At 43.6% G+C, this 21127-nt stretch overlaps 1 protein-coding gene across 1 annotated transcript in view; it reads left to right on the top strand.

The window, feature by feature from the left end:
* Nucleotides 1-21127, top strand: part of LOC147727114 (spindle assembly abnormal protein 6 homolog) — a 574453-nt gene that overhangs the window by 357686 nt on the left and 195640 nt on the right. Inside the window, exon 13 of the mRNA XM_086961156.1 lies at nt 10986-11122. Within this exon, the coding sequence (XP_086817282.1) occupies nt 10986-11122 (137 nt within the window). The remainder of the gene's footprint in view (nt 1-10985; nt 11123-21127) is intronic.

Raw genomic sequence — 21127 nt, 5'->3', positions numbered from 1 at the left:
TAACTGGCACCATTATGCCAGGGCATGCATTATGCTATGGGTGACCACCATCATGTTACAGATGCCCACATCACACCTATAATGATAGCTCATACCTATTTAATCTGTCACATTTATTTATTTATAAATAGTATAAAGCGCCCTATCACCTTGCAGGCATCCTGGCGCTGGTGGCTACATGAGAGAAGCAGAGTGTATCTCGGGTTAGCACAGGAGACTAGGACTTAGGAAACAACCAGGTTTTCACACATTTTCTTAACGGGAGAAGTTCACTGATTTGCCTGATCTCCAATGGAAGGCTGTTCCACAGTTTAGCAGCTGCCACACCCAAAAGATCTTCCCCCTGACCTAGCTTTCCTAAACCTAGGTACTCTCACCAATCTAGCGGATGAAGAGCGGAGCACTCTAGTGGGAGAGTACCAGACACATTTTGATTGCATAGCTAGGGTCCTAGCCCGTGGAGAGCTTTAAAAACAAGTCAGAGGGACTTGAATTGCACTCTCTGCCTAAGGGGGAGCCAATGATGTTCAGCCAAAGCAGCTGATGTGAACGATCTTCCAGGCAGCCCTTATACTAACCTAGCTGCGGCTGATTGAATTCTTTGAAGCCTATCCAACAGGAAGCTGGGGGAAGCAAGTAAGAGGGCGTTACAGTAATCGAGCCTGCTTAAGATTGTGCATCTTGTCACCAGAGCACACGCATGAGTGGGTAATAGGGGCAGAATCTTTTGAAGGGACCTAATAATAGCAAAGCAACAAGTTGTGGTTTTAGCAACCTGAGCTTCCATAGTGAGTCTATTATCCAGCATAATGCCCAGGTTACGGACAGTTTCAATTGGTCGGGCATTGACCGATGTTTCAGGGGGCCAGAAATCGCCAGGAAAGTGACGAGGAATCCTGCTCCCTGCACAGAAGAGCACCTCGGTCTGAGCAATGTTAAATTGAAGAGAGTTGTTCTGTAGCCAGCCAGCCATATCCCGCAGACACTCATGAAAAACCTCCAATGATGTTGCATCCTCACCCTCAAAGGAGAGGATCAACTGAGTATCATCTGCATAGTTTATGGTATTGATCCCATAAGATTTGATGACCATAATCAAGGGTTTTAGATACAGATTGAACAAAATAGGGCTAATTGTCGAACCCTGGGGGACCCCATATGGCACAGGGGAGAAAGAGGATTGGAAAGGGGGGAGGGACATTCATCTACCTGTGCCTCTAAGAATTGTGTAGTACATCAAAAATGTACAACAAATGCAAACCACCATCACACTGCAAATGCTTCACCTTCCTAAACACAAAAGGTTAAAAGCACCTGACCAGTCCTTCCAACACACAGGTAATGATGTATTATGCCTTCTCAAAACGCCCAAGAACTCCCAGTTGAAGCTCTAACAGTAGCACCTCAACACAACACCATCAACGCCATACAACAGAGCAATGTAACAGCACATCACAATATCATCACACCACTACACAACAAAAATGCAACTGTAACTTAATAACAATACAAAACAGCACAAAATACAACCTACACATACAAACTAGTTGCATTGTTGCATTTTCCTATTTTATGTTGTATTGTCTACTATGGTGTGTTATTGGTATTATGCTATAGAGTGGTTCTTGTGTTACCTTGCTTTGTGTTGTTTTTGTAGAGAAGTATCATTGTGTCACGATACTTTGTTACTATGTTCTGTTTCAGTTACTCTGTTTTGTGTTGCTAATGTTTAGTTGTAGTTTTATGCTGTTGTGATTTTGCTGTGTTACTTTTCTACTTGGTGTGTGTTCTGAATTATTGTTGTGTTGCTAGTGTAATGTAGTGTTCTGGAGTTACTGTTGTCTTTTGCTGTCCTTGTCTGTTCTCACATATTTAGTGCGGTTTGGCTGTACTAGTTTATTGATTTGATTTGTGTTGCTTTGTTATTGGTGTGTTGTGGTATTTTGTGTAGTGTTCAATGTGTTGTTGCTGCTGTTGTGCGTTTGTGTTTTGCTTTTTCTGATGTTACATTGTGATTGTGTTGTTGCCTTATGTGTTGTGTTGTTATTGTCTGTTTCATTATTGTGTGTAGTTATGTTGTTTGTTGCTGTATCTTATTGTTATTGTGTTGTTTGTGTATGTCGTTGTTGTATTATTCTGTTTTTGCTGTGTATATTATATTCTTGGGTTATTTGATGTTATGGTGGTTCAATTGTGTTATGATGTGATTTTTTTGTGTTGATTTATTTGTGTGCACTATTGTGTTGTAGTGCTATCTGGTTTGTGATTATGTTTTGTAATTGTTTTATTGTTGGCATTGTACGTTGTTTGTTGGATGTGCGGTTGTATTGTAGTTGCTAGAGTGTAGTAACGTAATGGTGGCTGGTGCTTGCAAGGTATTTTCAGGTGGTATTTGTCGTGTTTTGGAATGGAGTCATCTGATGGCTAATAGTGTGCTGCATTACTTTTTGAAGTTTTGGAAGATGGTACAGCAGTGGAGTGGTTGTGTGGGAGTAGTGGGAAGAGAGAAGGCAATGGGTTAGTAAGCTGTGCTGTTAAGCTAGTAGTATGCTGGTAATGTGGTGGTAATGTGCTGCTGGTTTAGTAGTATGTGGTAGCGGTATGGTCACATTGAGGGTATGTAGTATTGAAGCAGACTGGACAATAAGTAAGCTTGTAGGTTAGGTTTATTCAGCTTAGGAGAAGCACAGCGACAGGCACCAGGCAAAAGCTATCAACTGCCAGAAGGCAACATTCTACTACAAAGCTATAGAACATAGGAACACAAGGGTTCTAACTACAGGTGCCAGGAAGGCACAGAACAGTGAATACTACATTATCCTCTTTTCAGTAAAACAAAAGAAGAAGCGTTCGTACTAGGAGAAGAAGAGGAGAAAAGGAAAGAGAGGAAAAGAAAAGGGAAAAGAAAAGAAGAGAAAAGAAACCAGAAAATTAGAACAAGAATAGTAGAGGAAAGAAAGCACAACTGGTAGAGAAGGAGAAGGCAGAGGCAACAGGTTATCTGAACCTGGCAGGAATCCTACACACTCTATGACTCCTGCGAGGTCCAGGAACAGAAGCATCAACAACATTACCGCCATTACCATTAATAGCAACAGTACCAGAACGTTTGTCACTTGAAACAGAGCAGGGATTGGGCTGAGAAACACCAGTGTAAGCATCATCATTACTAACTTTAACAATTCTGCAGATGTTCCACCAATCCTTATTATTCACACGTACAGCATTTCCACAGACCTTGTCAACTACAACAGGTTGAGAAAACTTGCTCTTACCTTTGGTGACATGGACAGGATTTTTAATTCGAACCACATCACCAACACAGATGTCATGGGCAACAGATCTCTTTCTTTCATCAAAATAAGTTTTTTGCTTCTTCTGAGCATCGGACACATTGTCTCTGACAAAAACATCAACTCCATCCATAACATTCATTTTTACCCACTTGGACATCCAACCCGGACAAATTTTGGTGGAGGGTTTTCTACCGCTCAGGAGCTCAAAGGGGGAGACCCCAGTAGAAGAATGGGCTGTAGTACGATAAAACCACAACATGGAACGCACAGCATTCTCAACTACACACTTGCTAGCAATGGCCCACTGGATGCAGTTGTTGAGAACACGGTTCATCCTCTCAACAAGGCCATTGGCCTGGGGGTGGTAAAGGGAACTTTTCTTATGTGTCACACCACCTTGTTTGAGGAAAGATTCGAACTCACAACTGACAAATTGGACACCATTGTCAGTCATGACAACAGAAGGAAACCCCTCTCTCAAGAAGATGTCTTTCAAAAAGGAAATTACACTAGCAGAGGAGGCTTCACTGACGAAGCGAATTTCCGGCCATTTGGAGTAGTAATCAATGGCAACAATGGCAAAACGGGAACATGAAGGTAAAAGGTAAAAGGGACCGACCAAGTCAACCCCAATCTTTTCCCACGCCCTTTCCGGAAGTTGAACGGGCTCCATGGGGGGAGACCTAACCTTATGACTTTTATCTGAGGACTTACAAATTACACAGTTGTCAATCAAGGAATCAACGCACACGTCCATCTGCGGCCACCAGAACACATCTCTCAACCTACGTTTGGTGAAAGTCTTCCCTAAATGCCCTTCATGTGCACCATCCACCAGACGCTTCCGCAAGCTCTCAGGAGGAATGAGCCTCCCACACCGCATGAGAATGCCGTCCTCAACAGTGAGCTCGTCAGCAACCTTGACAAAAGTTTGGAAGAGCCCAGTAACATTCTTCTCCTTGGGCCAACCAGACTTCAGATAGTCGACAACTTGTAGGAGAACTGCATCCTTCAATAACTCTCTTTTCCACTCACCCTCACTGATTGCACACATGCCTTCAAGATCCAGACCCGCGACAAAACAATCCTCAAGGTCTTCATCTTTTTCAACCTCGGAGTCATTATCAGTTAAAGGAAAGCGAGAAAAATAGTCGGCTCTGACATTCTTTTAGCCGGGCAGATAAACAACCTTAAAGTCATACTGAAGAAGCTTAGTGGACAGCCTCGCGATTCTAGGGGTGTGCTCTTTAATTTTTTCCCCGGACAAAATAGAAACTAGTGGGCTGTGATCGGTACGAATAGTGAAATGACTACCCCAGAGATAGGGATTGAACTTCCTGACCGCCCACCAACAGGCCAAAAGCTCTTTCTCAATAACAGAGAAGTTAACTTCTGCTCCACGCAGTACCCTAGAGGCATAAGCGATGGTGTTGTCGACTTGTCCATTCCTCTGAGTAAGGACAGCCCCAAGTCCAAACCCACTTGCATCAACAGTCACCACACACTCCTTGTTGGGATCGAAGGGTTTGAGAATGCTCTCCCCAACAAGCTGAGATTTGATCCACTTGAAAATCTCTTGACAATTTTCATCCCAAACGAAAGGCACACTTTTCTTTAACATGTTAGTCAAAGGCTGAACCTTTGACGCGTAGTCTTTGATGAATCTGGAGTAAAATTCACTGAGACCTATAAAAGATTTTAGTCCAGACTTGTCGGCAGGTGGAGGAGCATCAACAATGGCTTTCACTAAACCAGGACGTGGTTCGACACCTGCATGAGAAACAACATGACCTAGAAATTCCATCTTTTCTTTTAAGAAAACACATTTCTCTTTCTTTAAAACAATACCATTGTCTTGCATGATTTCCAGGACCTGATTTAAGGAAAAGTCATGATCCGCCTTGTTCTCGCCAAAAATCAAAACGTCATCCTGGAAGACAATCACTCCAGGAGTATCCCTAAACATCTGACTCATCAACCTTTGGAAAACTGCGGCCGCTGACGCAAGGCCAAACGGCATCCTACAGTACTGAAAACTGCCAAAGGGGGAGACAAAAGCAGTCAGATGTCTAGAAGATTGACTCAACACCACCTGGTGATAAGCGGAGGCCAAGTCCAGCTTAGTGTACCATCTTGCCCCCCTGGTGAGGGACAACAAATCTGTTATTTTTGGTAAGGGGTGTGAGTCAATCCAAATGTTCTTATTGAGGCTGCGCAAATCCACACAGACGCGCAAATCCCCATTCCTTTTTCTGGCGACAACAAGGGGAGACAACCACAAGGACGACTCAATGGGTTCTATGACTCCTTTTCTGCAAAGGCCCATCAACTCCTTTTCTAAATCATCCCTCACGCTGAAAGGAACACTCCTCACCTTATGTTTTACAGGGATGGCACCATCCTTGACTCTAATTTCGTGGTTAAAACCCTTGATGATGCCAAGGCCATTCCCAAAAACTCTTGGGAATCTGGAAATTAGACTCTCAACATTGTCACCTGAAACCATAACAGCTAAACTCTCTACATTATCACAAGATTCATCAATACTGATCTGTTCTTTGGACCCTGGTCTAAGGATCATCTTGAACAAACCCTGGTGGAACCAACCCAAAATGTTTAGGCCCTTCAAGGAAACGTACACTTTACCAAAGATCCTCCTTCCCCTGAACTGAATAATGTCTTCAAAGAACCCTAGAAGAGCAATTCTACGCCCTTCATAAGAAACAGGGGTCCTATCAGGAGGTAGGAGGTTCCTTTCAGGCCAAGTTACATCAAACAACTTTTGCGTAATCATAGTTACTCTAGCTCCAGAGTCCACTAATAGGGTAATTATCTTGTCACCCACACCAAAATCTTCGAGAGGATCAACACAGTCAGATGGATCACCTATAATGACCCCATCGTCTCGTACTACTACAACCATGTCTCTGAGATCGTCTTGGATGCCATTCATGGAGTCAGAGTCATCATCGGTATTTCTATAGGACTCTGAGACATTCCCAATAGTGTTGATGGTACTCAGACTCTGAGACTTGTTGCTAAAAGTGGAATTTCCCTGTTTAGAGATTTGGCAAATTTTCGCAAAGTGCCCAAACTTCCCACAGTTGCGACAAGTAGAGTTCCTGGCAGGGCAAAACTTGTTATTTTTATTATGGGAGGGATTTCCACATCTGTAACAAATGTCATTTCTTGAAAAAGCGTTCCTCTCAAAACGTTGAGAGCCAGGAGTGTTGTTTCTGTCAAAACGTTGACTGCCAACCACTTTACTGTCTTTGTTCTCCTTGGTTCTAACTATCGAAACTCACTCATCACATTTATTTTCAAGTTCCTTTACTTCTTTTTTTGACAGCTCTATACTCTTGGCCACACGAATAGTCTCTTCAAGTGTGGGATTGCCCAAAGTAAGAAGCTTCTGCTGAATGGATTTATCGGAGCACTTGCAAACGTATTGACACCTTATTAATTGCTCTCGAAAGCCTTCGAATTCACATTCAGCACTTAGTTGTCTTAGACAGGAAACATACGTCTCAACATCCTCCCCAGATAGTTGTTCTCTCTTGAAGAACTTGTGTCTTATGACAACAAGACTTGGCTTGATATCAAAACGTAACTCAAGCCTTAATCTTGTTTCTGTGTACTCATCTACGTCCTCTTCAGCGTTGTTTCTTACTAAGGGAGGTAAATGTTTGAAGATTTCTCTTCCCTCGAAACCCAAAGAGTGCAGTAGAAGACACTTCTTCCTTTCTGCGCGATATCTGGACGCGCCTATAGCCCCCAAATAAGTCTCAAAGGCATCAAACCATTTTTTCCAGACTATGGGAGGATTGCCTGGGATCTCGAGAAAAGGAGGAGGAGGAGAAACAGATTGCATACTGGAAAAGATTGGAGATTTCCCTCTTTATAGACTCTGCCGCTGTGCAAAAGAAATTCAGTATGCAAAAATAGATTTTCCTTGAGAAAGGAGCATGTGATAATTTTTCCCACCACTAGATGGCACCAACGTGTAGAAATAACGTTAGACGAACACCTTTCCTAAAGAGGAAGTGAAGTCTGTGATTAAAGATGAAGACGCTTTTCTTTATGTTCGTGTGTCTTTATTTCCAATGGGAATGGTGCCAAAGTGTGGACGATGCAGGCCGCTTCCGAAGAGTCAGCGCTGGATAGAGACGCGAACAGGCTCAGAGACGCGTTGCCAGGGAGACGCGTCTAGTTGGAGGAGCGCACGTCAGGCGATTGTTGTAGATCGCTATGGAGACGCGTCAGGTCAGGGAAACGCGTGCCAGGTGGTTGCGTTAGCAACAGAGCCTCGCGCTGATGTCAATGACGTGGCGCGCTCGCGCTGGAGATGACGCTGCGGCTTCCTCTTCAAACAATCTCGCGCTGACACCAATGACGTTGTGCGCTCATAAATTAAGCTGATTAAAGGCTTAAAATTAGCTTAAAACGCGCAAAATGAAAGCGGACCACTTATCTTCACCGAAGATCTTCACCAGAGAGTCGAACAGCTGCACTTCAAGTACACTCGATCCACAGTGTAATCTCGGCAGGAATACGAGGAGAAACGAGGTAAAGGCAGGTTCTTTTACCTTCTCCTAAGCAGCATCGTCGCCAATAATTTTGTAGTATTGAAGCAGACTGGACAATAAGTAAGCTTGTAGGTTAGGTTTATTCAGCTTAGGAGAAGCACAGCGACAGGCACCAGGCAAAAGCTATCAACTGCCAGAAGGCAACATTCTACTACAAAGCTATAGAACATAGGAACACAAGGGTTCTAACTACAGGTGCCAGGAAGGCACAGAACAGTGAATACTACAGGGTAGTTCAATGCTAGGCTGGTTTCGCCATGTTATGGATGGTAACACTCTGGAGTGCTGTAACAGTGTAGTTAATCGAATTTGGCAAAATTCATGTTCAGGTGTAAAATAGTCTTTCATGCAATGCAATGAGAAGTCCTCTTAGGAGGCGGAATTATGCACCTAATCGGCAATAGCATGAGGAGAGAGATGTTTACTCTGAAACACTATGTCCAATTTCTTTCAGAAGATTAGAGACAAATGTTCTAGCACTCAGCTGTGATGTGGATCAAGACCTAAAAATGAAGTCCACATATTCCAGATAAAAGTCATTCTGGACAATAATTAATATGGAACTCAGTAGGGACGTTTTTATCCTGTGAGTAAAGTTAGTCTATGAAAAAAAAATAACTCCCCTCCTAAGACCTAGGATGCGGGTTGGATGGAGCCAGATATTACTCTGTTTTAAATTAAGCAAATGAGTCTGCCCTCAAGCTTCTCGAAGGAGCAAAGATCAGTATGCTGAGTCAAGACTATAGACTGTATGAGACCAGGTTTCCATGGTTTCAAATATTTCTGAGTGCGAAACCCTGATAAAGTCATGAAAACAATAAACTCTCCAGATTGAGTTGTGTGCATTTTGGTTGCTGATGTCGGAGGTGAGGCACTCTGCGCGCTTCGCGGAGTGCGCAGTGCCGAAAACTCTGCAATCTCCGCGAACAGAGCGAAGTTCACCGCTCAGGCCTACAAATGAGCCACTGCCTCTGTTTTTAGTGTCTTTGTGCTGATGGTAACTAGTATCTCTGGTTTGTCAAAATACTCTGGATGGGCCATATCACCAAGGAACTGCTGGACATACGTCAACCATGGAATATACTTGTATGCACTTAATTTCAGTAATTATCGCTCAATTGACATCTGTGTAGTCTGAGGTCCATATTTTGTGCCACAGCAGAAATTTTTGTAATTTTTCCGAATTCGGAATGCATTTCATAAGATAAAGTGCTTTTTGGGATAGCTAAAAGATATCTAAAAAAATTCTTTTTTGTTACTTGCAACTCAGCACATCTCTTGTGCCCCCATATGCCCGCCCCGTAAAGTGCTATACTAGTGCATTTCGCTTTATATTTTTTCATCAGCATTTCTGGGGGGTTCATGCCAAGTACACTTGTATCAGAGGCACTGTAAAACAAATGAAATACATGTGAGAGGGGCTATAGAGAGATGAGGGGCACTATTGGAGGTTGATATGTAAATGTACAGGGATTTATATAGCGCAAATCACCAACCGGTTTCTAAGCGCTTGCTTAGGGAACCCGTCCTGGTATTCCCCTGTGAGATAACCCCGGCAGGGTATCCGCAAGGTGAAAGCCAGGCATCCCGCCGCGAGGGGCCGTTGTAGAGATTAAGCAAGCTATTGCCCAGAGTCGCAGAGTGTGAACCCGTGAATTGAGTAGGCACCGGAGCGAGAATTGTCGAGTCCATGGACATTTTAGGACTCAAGACCCCACCGGGCCAGGAATTGAACCCTGGTCCCAGGCTGACCTCTGCTTCCAGGTCTGCCTCCTCTAACCAGTGAGCCACAATTCTCCCTGTACAGGATATAAATCCCTGTACATTTACATTTACATTGGAGGTTGATAGTGAAGGAATCATTGAAGGGCCTCAACAAGATTGTTGTTTCCCAGTTCACTGTAAGGCCATCATTTACTGTGCTCTAAAACCTAATACAATTGAATACATAATAAAAATGTACTGTAGAATGCACTATTTATGTAATATTTTTCCAAAATGTATTTGGGGAGAGAACACCTACCTAAGCCCCCTTTATATTGATCAGGCTCTTGTGCTGCGCTTACTATGCACCATATGGGGGCTGGTCTAAAAAAATTTGCCAGGACTGCTTTGCGTTACAAATCCTGCCCTGGTATTGGCCCAAGACATTGAAGGACAGATCTCTTTTTTCTTTGACAGGGGCATAAGAATCTTCCTCCTGTCCGGCGGTTTGATCAAAAGTGAGTCGGTCAAGGAATGCCATATAGAAGATTAAGCATTGATCCTATTAAAATTATTTCTAACTCATTTTATTTATTCATGTTTAACCTGAATGGACTGGACTTCCATCTGCAGGAAATTGTTTCCCCACTGTTGCCCAAAGCTATCAATGACTGCTTGTGGGGAAAAGGATAGCTGCTGGTTGACGGTCTCTAGCCTCTCTCTTTTCCTTATGCTGAAAGCTCCACTGTGGGACTTCGGTCGTGGTGGATTAAGTTGTGAGTGGTGCCACTTGTGGCTCTACTATTATGCTGGGTGTTTTTGTTGTGCCCTATTTCATTTTAGACGTTCCTTGCTTTATACGTTTTAAAGCTGTCAAGCTTAAAATTCAAATACATCCATTTGTGAATTGTTGAGTTTTGCTATTACCTCAAATTCTAAATGTTGTTTGCACATCAAGCCATTGTGAATTAAAAACTGATTTTGTCTTGTGACATGTTACTAAATTCCTTAGGGGGCATATAATAATTGTCTGTAATGTGTGTTGTGCTTTATGAGCGCAGTTATGATAACAAAGTTATTAATATTTTTTATTATTTAATATATATGAAATTTGCAATACTGCAAGAACATTGCTAAATTGGTTGGGTTGATTTAGGTTCGCTTTATAATGAATTCTGTGCATCTTGTTTTAATTCTTATGGATGTATTATCGAATAATTGTATTATTTGTGCAATCTTTTATGGTTATTTTACCGAAATAAAGAATAAATTAAATAAAATTATAACAAAAATACATTATGAAGCTTTTTTATAAAATATAAATATAAATATAATTTAACATTACGTGATGTCAGTCACGTGCTAAGTCATATTGGTAACACTGATCTATTTTTTGCAGTGATTTCGTGGTTAAATAAGCAGTTGAATGAGAATAAAATTGCAACTTTGCAAGGTTTACCCAGTCAGTGTGAGGCACCGTCTTCCATTAAATCAAGCACGTCTCCCTCTAACCTCGCAGGGATGCAGAATGGTCTGGTAAGAAGTGCATTTTGTAAAATAGTGAATAAGCAACGTGCAGGCAATAACTTGCTAACCTTACAGAGAAAATTATGTTATGTTACAGCAATGGAATTTAAAGTGCCTAAAATTGGTTTCTTCCAACACTGAAATGTATCTCCTATCGGTAGTGCATTGAGAGCAAAGGAGAAACACAGTGAGTTTAACCATAATATGATCAGATTGCAGAATGACCAGCAAACAATGTCGGAAGCATCCGGCTGGTAAAGCACACCGTGCTAAAGTGTGTAAGAGCGGTAACTTATTTCAGACACCTCTTAGGCTAAATACTCCAATTATTGTCAAATAAGCTTCCACAAGTACTGCTTATAAATAATGTTCTGTTTTCACGGGGTTATTGAGTGACAGAAACAAAATCCTGTTCGGTTCTTCAAACGTCTTAAATAGAAACTGAGCAACCGGATCAACTATGTGAGATCACGTGCCGCTGACCTGGCAACTGAACTGGCATCCTACCCTTCTTACATTTTCTCAAGTGATACATGTGCTAGGCACAAATACGGTTTTGCAATTTAGTCCCCAACTCTAACATTTACCCATTATTATGCACTTCCGTTTTTGGTAGATGAGGGAACTTAAGCATAATTACTTTATATAGGTTCAGCTATGTTTGTCTAAGTAAGGAAGCTGGTGTTGGTGTTCAGACAGTGTTCTGTTTTTCCACTTTCAACAATTTCGCTGTTATTCCCTTCAGTTATAAACACGATGAGGTGGAAGATGTGTACCTTTCTTCTCCAGATAAAGTCACTGTCTAGCAATGTGATATACAAGTTTACTTTAATGTCAACTTTAATTATTTAATGTTCTTCTTGATTATGTTAGTGTGTGTTTTCATTTTTCTTTTCTAGGTAGGAGAGGAGTATCCAGCTTTGTATGAGTGCATGGCCATGAGCAAAAATGTTGCATTCCTTACTTTGTGCTCCTGCTCAGTGATTACAATTTTAAACTGTGTATGTTAAAGAAATAAAACTGCTTTCATGCTTACTGTTTTATGTATATATGTGGCATTTTCATTGTGCAAACCAAACTGTAATGCAATTGAGTGCTGTTGGGTGTATGTCTGGGGGATACAAGCAGAGTGATAGATGGGAATCATGTATTGGGGTTCCAGCATCGGCACATTATAAATGCAGACGTGGAATTCTGAAGATATTTGCAGACCTCCATCTATTCAAGTGCAGTGTCTGACAATGGGTTATTAATTTGGAACAGGTGATCCCTATCAAATTATTAAACACAATCTGGTTAGGCCAAAGTACAGTTCTGCGATAATCTCTGCTCAACTACTTGTAGCAAAGGTTTAAAGCAGAAGGCAATTCATAGAGAAGTGCATGTTAAGTTCACACTGTATCATTTTTAAAATCAAAGACTTAATAAAATACAATTCCAAAACCGACTCAGTACAATTTTGAAAACATAATGAGCACAAATTACACCAAGGTCATTAAAATTGGAAAAGGGGCGCTTCAGATATGAATTTTGTAAAGCTTTTTGGGCAAGTGGAGTCACAGATATGAATTTTAATGTTTTAAGGCAAAAATCGCCTAGAGAAAGAAAGCATGATTGAAAGACAGAAGTTTGAAGCTAATCAGGACCTAGGCTTTATTTCAGGTTGACTGCAATGGAGGAAATGTTGGATAAATCAAGTGGGTCGTCAGAGTCAAGGTTTTACTTTCTGACTTTCGTCTCTGAAATGGAAATCAGAAACCTCCAGCAGGGCAATGTCAAAGCTTATAGCCAGGGAAGGTCATTTGAAGTCTGATACATCATAATCAAACTCCCGCTAGATCTGTTGGTTTTGAGCCAAAAGCTTCAAACTAGACTGTCAGATCCCATGGGGCCATAGGACAGACCGGGGCTATTGGGCCACAGCCATGTTAGTTGAGGGTGTTTCCTCTGGTGTTTTTAGGTCTATCCTACCAGGGTTCTGTAAACGAGGCCAAGTAAAACCCTATCCGCATTTGTATCTCAGTGGAGCGAGGGCAAGAATCCACAGAATTCTCAGGGAGGTAGTATAGGAGGCGTGAGCTCAGAACTCAACAATCAACAGATACAATAACTCTATTGTCCAGTCCACTGCTTGTCTTTTGGAAAAATAACACACTTTTTAAATGCACTGCAGTATTCAATACTACATAATTCAATTCGCAGGGTGGTACCCTTGCTTACAATTGTCTTGTGAGTTCTATATCCCTCACCCCCTCTCCCTCCTGAAAACAAGTGGGATGGTTTTGATCAGTGGCGGCTACTGCCAATCTGACATGGGGGGGCAGAATACAAATATATACTTACCTTTCCTGCCAGCCGCCGCTATCTTCTGCTCCTGTGCCATACTGCTCCTGTGCTCCTGCCCCAGTACTGCAGTTCCCATGAGCACGGGCTCCCTGCCCCACGCAATCCAAGCGCTTCCCTCATGCTATTACTCCCAGCAGTGAGAGAAGCACTGGAATTAGAGGAGAGGGCCAGTTTTGTGCTCCAGCAGGGACTGGGAGCCTGCGACTCTGAGCATTCCAGATATCTCCACGGAACAGCCTGGAGATATCCAAGTGCGCATGTCGCGTTGGCCATCCTTAGACGGCCAGTCAAACTGACATACACACTTCCAGTGCTTACCACTTCTCCTCCCCTGCTGCTGACGCTACAGCAGGGTCCCACCCCACCCAAGGCTATAGAATGGAAGTGAAAAATAAAATGATGAGAAAATAGTTTTATTGGTACTTGTTCCTAAGTGGAGAAGTTATAGAAAATTTTTAGGAAGAGCATAAAGAAGTGGTCAGTTGGAAAATATTGTTCTAGTGGGTGTCATGCTTCATCACTGGGCGTGTTGCTCCTCATGGAGCTGGTGCTGCAATGCCCCACAGGACCCGCAAAAGGGCTCTTTGTCAGAGATTTTTTCTTGTATCAGCTGTGACGGTACAAATGGGTGTGTGGGGTATCGTATGTAGAGTTGAGAGTGTGATCTAAAATTACCTAAAGGAAATTAAATTTAATTTTATTGGTTAAAAACTAAAATATGGTAGTGTGCGCTAAGTTAAGGTGCACCACTACTTAGTGAGTGCGTTTGTAGTCAACTATCAAAGTTTCACTATTCAGATTGACTATCCCAGCCGAGACGAGAAAAGATCCTCTGACAAAGAGCTCTCAAGCGGGGCCCGTGGGGCATTGCAGCGCCGGCCCCACATCGAGCAACACGCCCAATGATAAAGCATGACTCCCACATGGGTGTAAAAGGGCATCACTTCCAAATTTGGACGACTCCCACTAGAACCATATTTTCCAACCGGCCACTTCTTACGCTCTTTCTTAAAACTTTTCTATACTTTCTGCACTTAGGAACATGAATCCATATTGATTATGCGTATCAATTATAGTGATGAGCATGGGTACTGGACCTTTATCTGGCTCCTAGTCCCCCTCTTTGTGATTTAAAATAGTATTATTGTGATTTTATTTTTCTTCTGTCTGCTGTATTTCACTAGTGCGGCGATGCTCTTCCGCTATAGTGGAGGAGCTACCCTGGTGTTGATCCCTCTTTTGTAGACATTTTCTAGTCGGGCAATGGGAATCCACTGTTTTTGGGATGGTTCTCCTAAGTGTCCTTCTCAGACTGCTCACCCAGACACAGCCTTTGTGTACAGTGGTGTTTTCCCTAGCATGTAACACTGTGGCTCTCTTCAAACTGGAGCACCCACAACATGGGCACAGCAAAGTGGGAGGTGTCTGCACCTAGCGGTCATCAGCCTGTCTGAAGTAATAATTAGGTATAGAAAAAAGGGCAGGCCTGACCTAGAAATTTCCTCCCCTTGAGAAATAAGTTGCAGTTCCACCGATTTCCTACTATTTACCAAATGGAAGTGCTGAAAAAGAACTAATCAGCAGCACCTTGCTAACAAGGAACATGGAATTTCTAAAGGTAGATCTGCCTCCGTCCTCCTCACTTACATGTAAGAATTGCTGCCTTCCACAGGAATGCAGACAATACACTTCTTCTGTGTGGTGAAGCTGTACTCATCTGCCATCTTGTGCCATGGTGGGACATCCAATATGGATCCCACTGTTTTAAGTGGTCAGACTGATAAACACACAGAGACCTACTACAACCCATATTCTATGTAGATACTGCATATGCACACACACATACTCAACATAAACACACAGGATGTTAGAGTAAGGGTTTTCACATAATAGCAGAACTTTACACAAGAGGAGCCAGTAGACCACATTCTCACTGACACAAATATAATGGTTGGGTCAGCTGTATGAGATCACAAAACACAGAAAGCTGCTGTCACCACCACTTTATGTGCTAACCACAAGATAGGGAAAGTATTTATGTGACCACTCTAAGGGTGCACTCCTCCAGGTCACTGGGCTGGTCTTGGACTGTGCATGGTCAGGGGCAGGCCTAGGCCTCTTGGCGCAAGGTCAAAGAGAAAAGTCAAGATAACAGAAATACACGAAGAAGGGCAGCCAGGGCATGGTTACACACTTGTATACCATGCAGGGGAACCTTCCGGTCTCAACATCTGGATTTCCTAGCTCCTGAGTCATCTTCCAATACCATTGCTTTACAGTACCAGCAAAAATAGTGTCCAAAAAAAGTAAAAAAGCTAGAGTGATAATGTAGAAAAGGTAAGTTTGCTACATTTGGCATTTTCAAGCATTCACAGAAGGTATCCTGCCTTACAATGGTTAATAAGGTTGGATTGCACCTAGTGTTTGCAGATTTACACATGAAGACATCCAAACAGTACATAGTTTCACTCCGACTCATCACATATGCTGCACAAACACAGTGCTGCAACACAACTGAATAGGACACATTACTCCGCTCGCGTTTACAACACATGCCATTACCCCGCATTTTTAACACCGCAAAATCTTTTACAATGCATGGCTTTACTACGCAATCCATTACAATGCATTTCCCTAGACAACGCAATTTACTATTCTAACTCCACCGGGTGTTGCTTTGGGGAATACGATGTAATGGTTTGCGGTGTAAAAACCCGGCACCGGTAAAAGATTTTGCAGAGTAAAAAATGCAGGGTAATGGTATGCATTGTAATGCATTCATCGTAAAGGATGTTTACCAACACAACTTGACCAATAATACATCAGACTCCCTGGTCTCCTGTTTATTGCTAATGACAAGCCATGGCTTAAAGTCCCCAAACAAATCCAAGTCAAGCTAAAGGAACTGGTGGGCAGTTTATGTGCTTTCTGAAGACTTTAGGGATATGAGGGCCTTAATCTATACTCAGATTGTAACCTCAGAGTGTGTATAAGACTCAATTTCTTTACTAATGAATTGGTATCATTAAATCCAACCATTATGTTTGTTGTGTCATATTCTTTTCTGTACTTATTTCAACTAACTGAAATGAGTTTAGGGTTATTGTGTAGACAAAAATAATGAGACCCCTTAAACCATCCTCCCGCATGTTTCCTAAATGTTCTAAAAAATTAAATGCTGCGTCTATATATCTCTAAAAATAAGTAAAAACCTGGTCTCGGATTGATCAAGCTGCTCTTTAGTCTGTAGCAGACTGCACACCTCGATTAATTAATTCTGAGGCACTTATGTCATTGCTCATATAAATACTTCCTTATTACTTTTGAAGAGTTACATAATTTAAGCATGTCAAATTTCAAAACACCAAAATGCAAATTTCAAAACAAAATTAAATCATGAACAATAAATTGTAGACATTTGATACTGAGACATACATCAGACAAATTATAAATCATCGGCAGGATTACATTGGTACCCCAGAATTTTTAGACATAAATAGTCCTATCTGTAGTTCGTTTTAAAGTTTTTAGGACCGTTCCCACACTAGGCTTGTTGTTATCCTAATTCAACCATGTCTAATCAAGATAGACAGTGCTAAGTTATTTTCCTTTGGTGAGTATATGGGATTAATTCCATAAAAATGCCGACACGTTTCCAAACCAGAGATGCGCAGTCTGCTATAGAATAAAGAGCAGCTTGATCAATCCGAGACCAGGTTTTTACTTATTTTTAGAGTTAGATTGTCCTTCCTGGTCCCGTACGGACAAGACCCCCCCCAGTGTTTAAAGCGTCTATATATCTGGCAAAATATCTTTATGACCCATATTCTAGTACAAGTTTTTAATTCAGGTAAAGCCCTTCATTTCTTATTTGAAAAAGAAAGTCTAGACCCATCACTACAAGAGATAAGGGAACCTCAGGGAAATAATCACCCTAACAATCTGCCATATGCTGAAGGAGCTGTCACAACAGTTGTATTTCCAGAAACAAAAGATTTGGAGGGTGATATCCCTAGGCACTAAGTTAATCTCTCTGAAAGCTAGTAGCTTTTCATCTCAGATTTTGAGGCTTTGTCTATCTGGCCATCCGTTTGCTAGAAAAACCTGAAGTATTAGATTTCTTCTCATTCACATTTAATCATATGCGTTGGTTGCACCCCAAAACGCTCATTATCCATAAGATATGACAGTTTTGTATGAATCGGAAACTCAATAGGTTAACCTTCAGTGATGATTTTCTGTAGATTAGAAAGTACGGTGTTAGGATACATCTGCCTGCCTCCAGCATCTGAAAAAACAACAGTTGATGGACAGAATCAAGAACAATGTCATACATTCACCCCAGTCAAGAGATCTGTGCCTAAATCCATAGTTTCTGTTTTGCTCACCATGCCATTCCAGTTTGAACCCAGCCATTGCAAATCAGTCTTGACCCTGTGCCCCATGGGAACAGTCCAGCCCGAACTGGCAAGCGAGGTCCTCCCTAGACTCGAAACAAGCATCCTAGGACCTGTTTCGGGCGTACAGCCCTCATCAGTCAGCATAGCTTGATTCCAGTGGCATGGAGAGCACGGGACTCACATCTGAGCATGCCCGTCCCACTCGGGGCGACAAATGCAAAAACAACAGTTGATGGACAGAATGCAGAACAATGTCATACACTCACACCAGTACAGAGATCTGGGTCTAAATCCATCGTTTTTGTTGCTCACCATGCCATTCCAGTTTGAACCCAGCCATATGCAAATCAGTCTTGATCCTGTGCCCCATGGGAACAGTCCAGCCCGACCTGCCAAGCCAGCTCCTCCCTGGACTAGAAACAAGCATCCTAGGACCTGTTTTGGGCTTTCATCAGCCAGGATAGCTTGATTCCAGTGGCATGGAGAGCACGAGACTCACGTTTGAGCATACCCGTCCCACTCGGGGTGACAAATGCAAAAACAACAGTTGATGGACAGAATGCAGAACAATGTCATACATTCACCCTAGTACAGAGATCTGGGACTGAATCCTTCATTTTTTTGCTCGCTATGCCATTCCAGTTTGAGCCCAGCCATATGCAAATCAGTCTTGACCCTGTGCCCCATGGAAACAGTCCAGCCCGACCTGCCAAGCCTGCCAGATCCTCCCTGGCTGTAAACAAGCATCCTAGGACCTGTTTTGGGCTTTCAACCCTCATTAACCACGATAGCTTGATTCCAGTGGCAAGGAGACTCACATCTGAGCATACACGTCCCACTCAGGGTGACAAATGCAAAAACAACAGTTGATGGACAGAATGTTGAACAGTGAAATACATTCACCCCAGTACAGAGATCTGGGCCTAAATCCATCGTTTTTTTGCTCACCATACAATTCCAGTTTGGAATTCGGGCTAGACTGTTGTAATGAGGCACAGGGTCAGACTGATTTGCATATCTCCATGTCTGAACTGGGGTGGTGGAGTGAGCTAAAGAATGATGATGGATTAAACCCAGAACAGTTGACTGGGGGTGAGTGTTTGATTTGCTCAAGCTCTCTGTCCATCATCCCCTTTGGTATCCCTTTGTTCGCCCTAAGTTGGCAGGGTATGCCCAGACATGGGTCCCTTGCTCACTTTGCCGCTGGATTCAAGCTACCCTGGCTGATGACGGCCGATTAGCCAGAAACCGGTCCCAGGATGCTTGTTTCCGGTCCAGGGAAGACATGGCTTGGCAGTTCATGCTGGACGGTTTCCATGAGGCACAGGGTCAGACTGATTTGCACATGGTCATGTCTGAACTGCGGTGGTGGAGTGAGCTAAAGAATGATGATGGATTAAACCCAGATCAGTTGACTGGAGGTGAGTGTTTGGTTTGCTCAAGCAGTCCGTCCATCATCCCCTTTAGTATCGCTTTGTTCGCCCTAAGTTGAAAGGGTATGCCCAGACGTGGGTCCCTTGCTGACTTTGCCACTGGATTCAAGCTAGCCTGGCTGATGATGGCTGATTAGCCAGAAACCGGTCACAGGATGCTTGTTTACGGTCCAGGGAAGACATGGCTTGGCAGTTCGGGCTGGACGGTTACCATGAGGCACAGGGTCAGACTGATATGCATATGGCCATGTCTGAACTGGGATGGTGGAGTGAGCTAAAGAATGATGATGGATTAAACCCAGATCAGTTGACTGGAGGTGAGTTTTTGATATGCTCAAGCGCTCCGTCCATCATCCCCTTTGGTATTGCCTTCAGCATTTGAACACCTCCCAGTTCACTCCCTTCCAAAAGAATCAAATGTACATGCCTGTTTAAGAGAAAGGAATGTTATCAGGATGGATACATCTCTTCTCCTCCATAACTCATTAGTGTAACACCTTACACTTCTCTACTAGGAACCATCTGCATTAGCCTGTTGTATAGAAAGTAAAGTAAGAAGGTTGTGAGCCCATGTCCTTCTCCTTAATAAACAAAAGTGAACAACTGTCTTTTTAACCCTGAACACATTCCTGCCTCATACAGTTCATCTGTTCTTGATGCAGTGACACCTTTCCAATAGGAACTATCTAATTCCTTATTCTGTAACTCATTATGGATAGATCTGATAAGACTAGTAGCTGCAAATTCCTTCACGTAGCTTTATCCCCAGGAGTGAGACTGGATCCGGAAACTTTTTGCAACAGCATCCCTGCGTGCCGGGGACGGGGCGACACCGCCCAGGCATCATCCGCGTACGTGACATCAGCGAGGTCACATAAGACCCACCCCGATGCGCATATGTCAGTTTTTTCCTTTTCCGCGTGCAACGCGGATCTGGTCCTTGCTATGGGCCTCTTTGGGGCCCTTTTTTCTCCCCATTGTCTCTTTTCTGGTCGATCAGTGTGTGAATGCCTTCGGGCTTCAAGACTTGCAAGTCGTGTGGGCGTCTTATGTCGGCGACGGACCCTCACCTCATTTGTATGTGGTGTTATGGGGAGGATCACGGCACCACTGACTGAGAGAGGTGCCAACAGTTGAAGCCAAAGTCACGGCGAGAGCGCCGGATGAAACTACTCTTGCACATCTCTCCCGGTCGACATCCTCCCCTCGATCAGCTTCGGCGGACGGCTTCAGATACGGCCGTGGTCGTCATCCTCGCCCTTCTCCGATGTCACGTGAGCGTCGCTCCCCGGTGGGTAAGTGCCGCAGTTTGTCCCCGGGGGCTGGTTTCCGGCCTGCCGGGGGCGTGGGCTCTCCATGGGTGATGCGGCCTGTGTGTCGTCCTATCCACCATTTCCCGGTATTGGGGCGTCGAGAGTCCAGATGGAGACATACGTGGAGGCTTTGCCAGCCTTGCTGGCGTCTCCTCCTCCTCCTCCTCCATCCCTCCTGGGGCACCTGCGGCTCTGGCCCTTGCACAGACTGGCTCGGATCCAGGCTTGGAGGATGTGGTACTGTTGGGGTGCAGCCCCTCCTTCAGACCATGGTGCCTCTGCCTCGCCGCAAACTCCTGCGGGGGTCCCTGTGCTGTTGTGGGAGGTCGCCGGGGCTCGGGTCGCATCCCCGAACCCCTCTCTGTCCTTTGACAAGGTGGTCCTGTCTAAGGCCGCGTTGATGCCGCTACGGTGCCGGCAGCGACTGGCCCTGCAGAGCCCCAGGGGTCAGTGGACCCTCCTCATCCCGCTTTGGGTTGAGGCTGGGTGGGGACCCCTCGTCCCTCCCCGGGCCCCTCCCGT

The sequence above is a fragment of the Lissotriton vulgaris genome, chromosome 3_1 (genome assembly GCF_964263255.1).
Source record: "Lissotriton vulgaris chromosome 3_1, aLisVul1.2, whole genome shotgun sequence".
NCBI lineage: Eukaryota > Metazoa > Chordata > Amphibia > Caudata > Salamandridae > Lissotriton > Lissotriton vulgaris.
The sequence above is the reverse complement of the archived record's forward strand: the minus strand, read 5'-3'. Positions and strand labels throughout refer to the sequence as shown.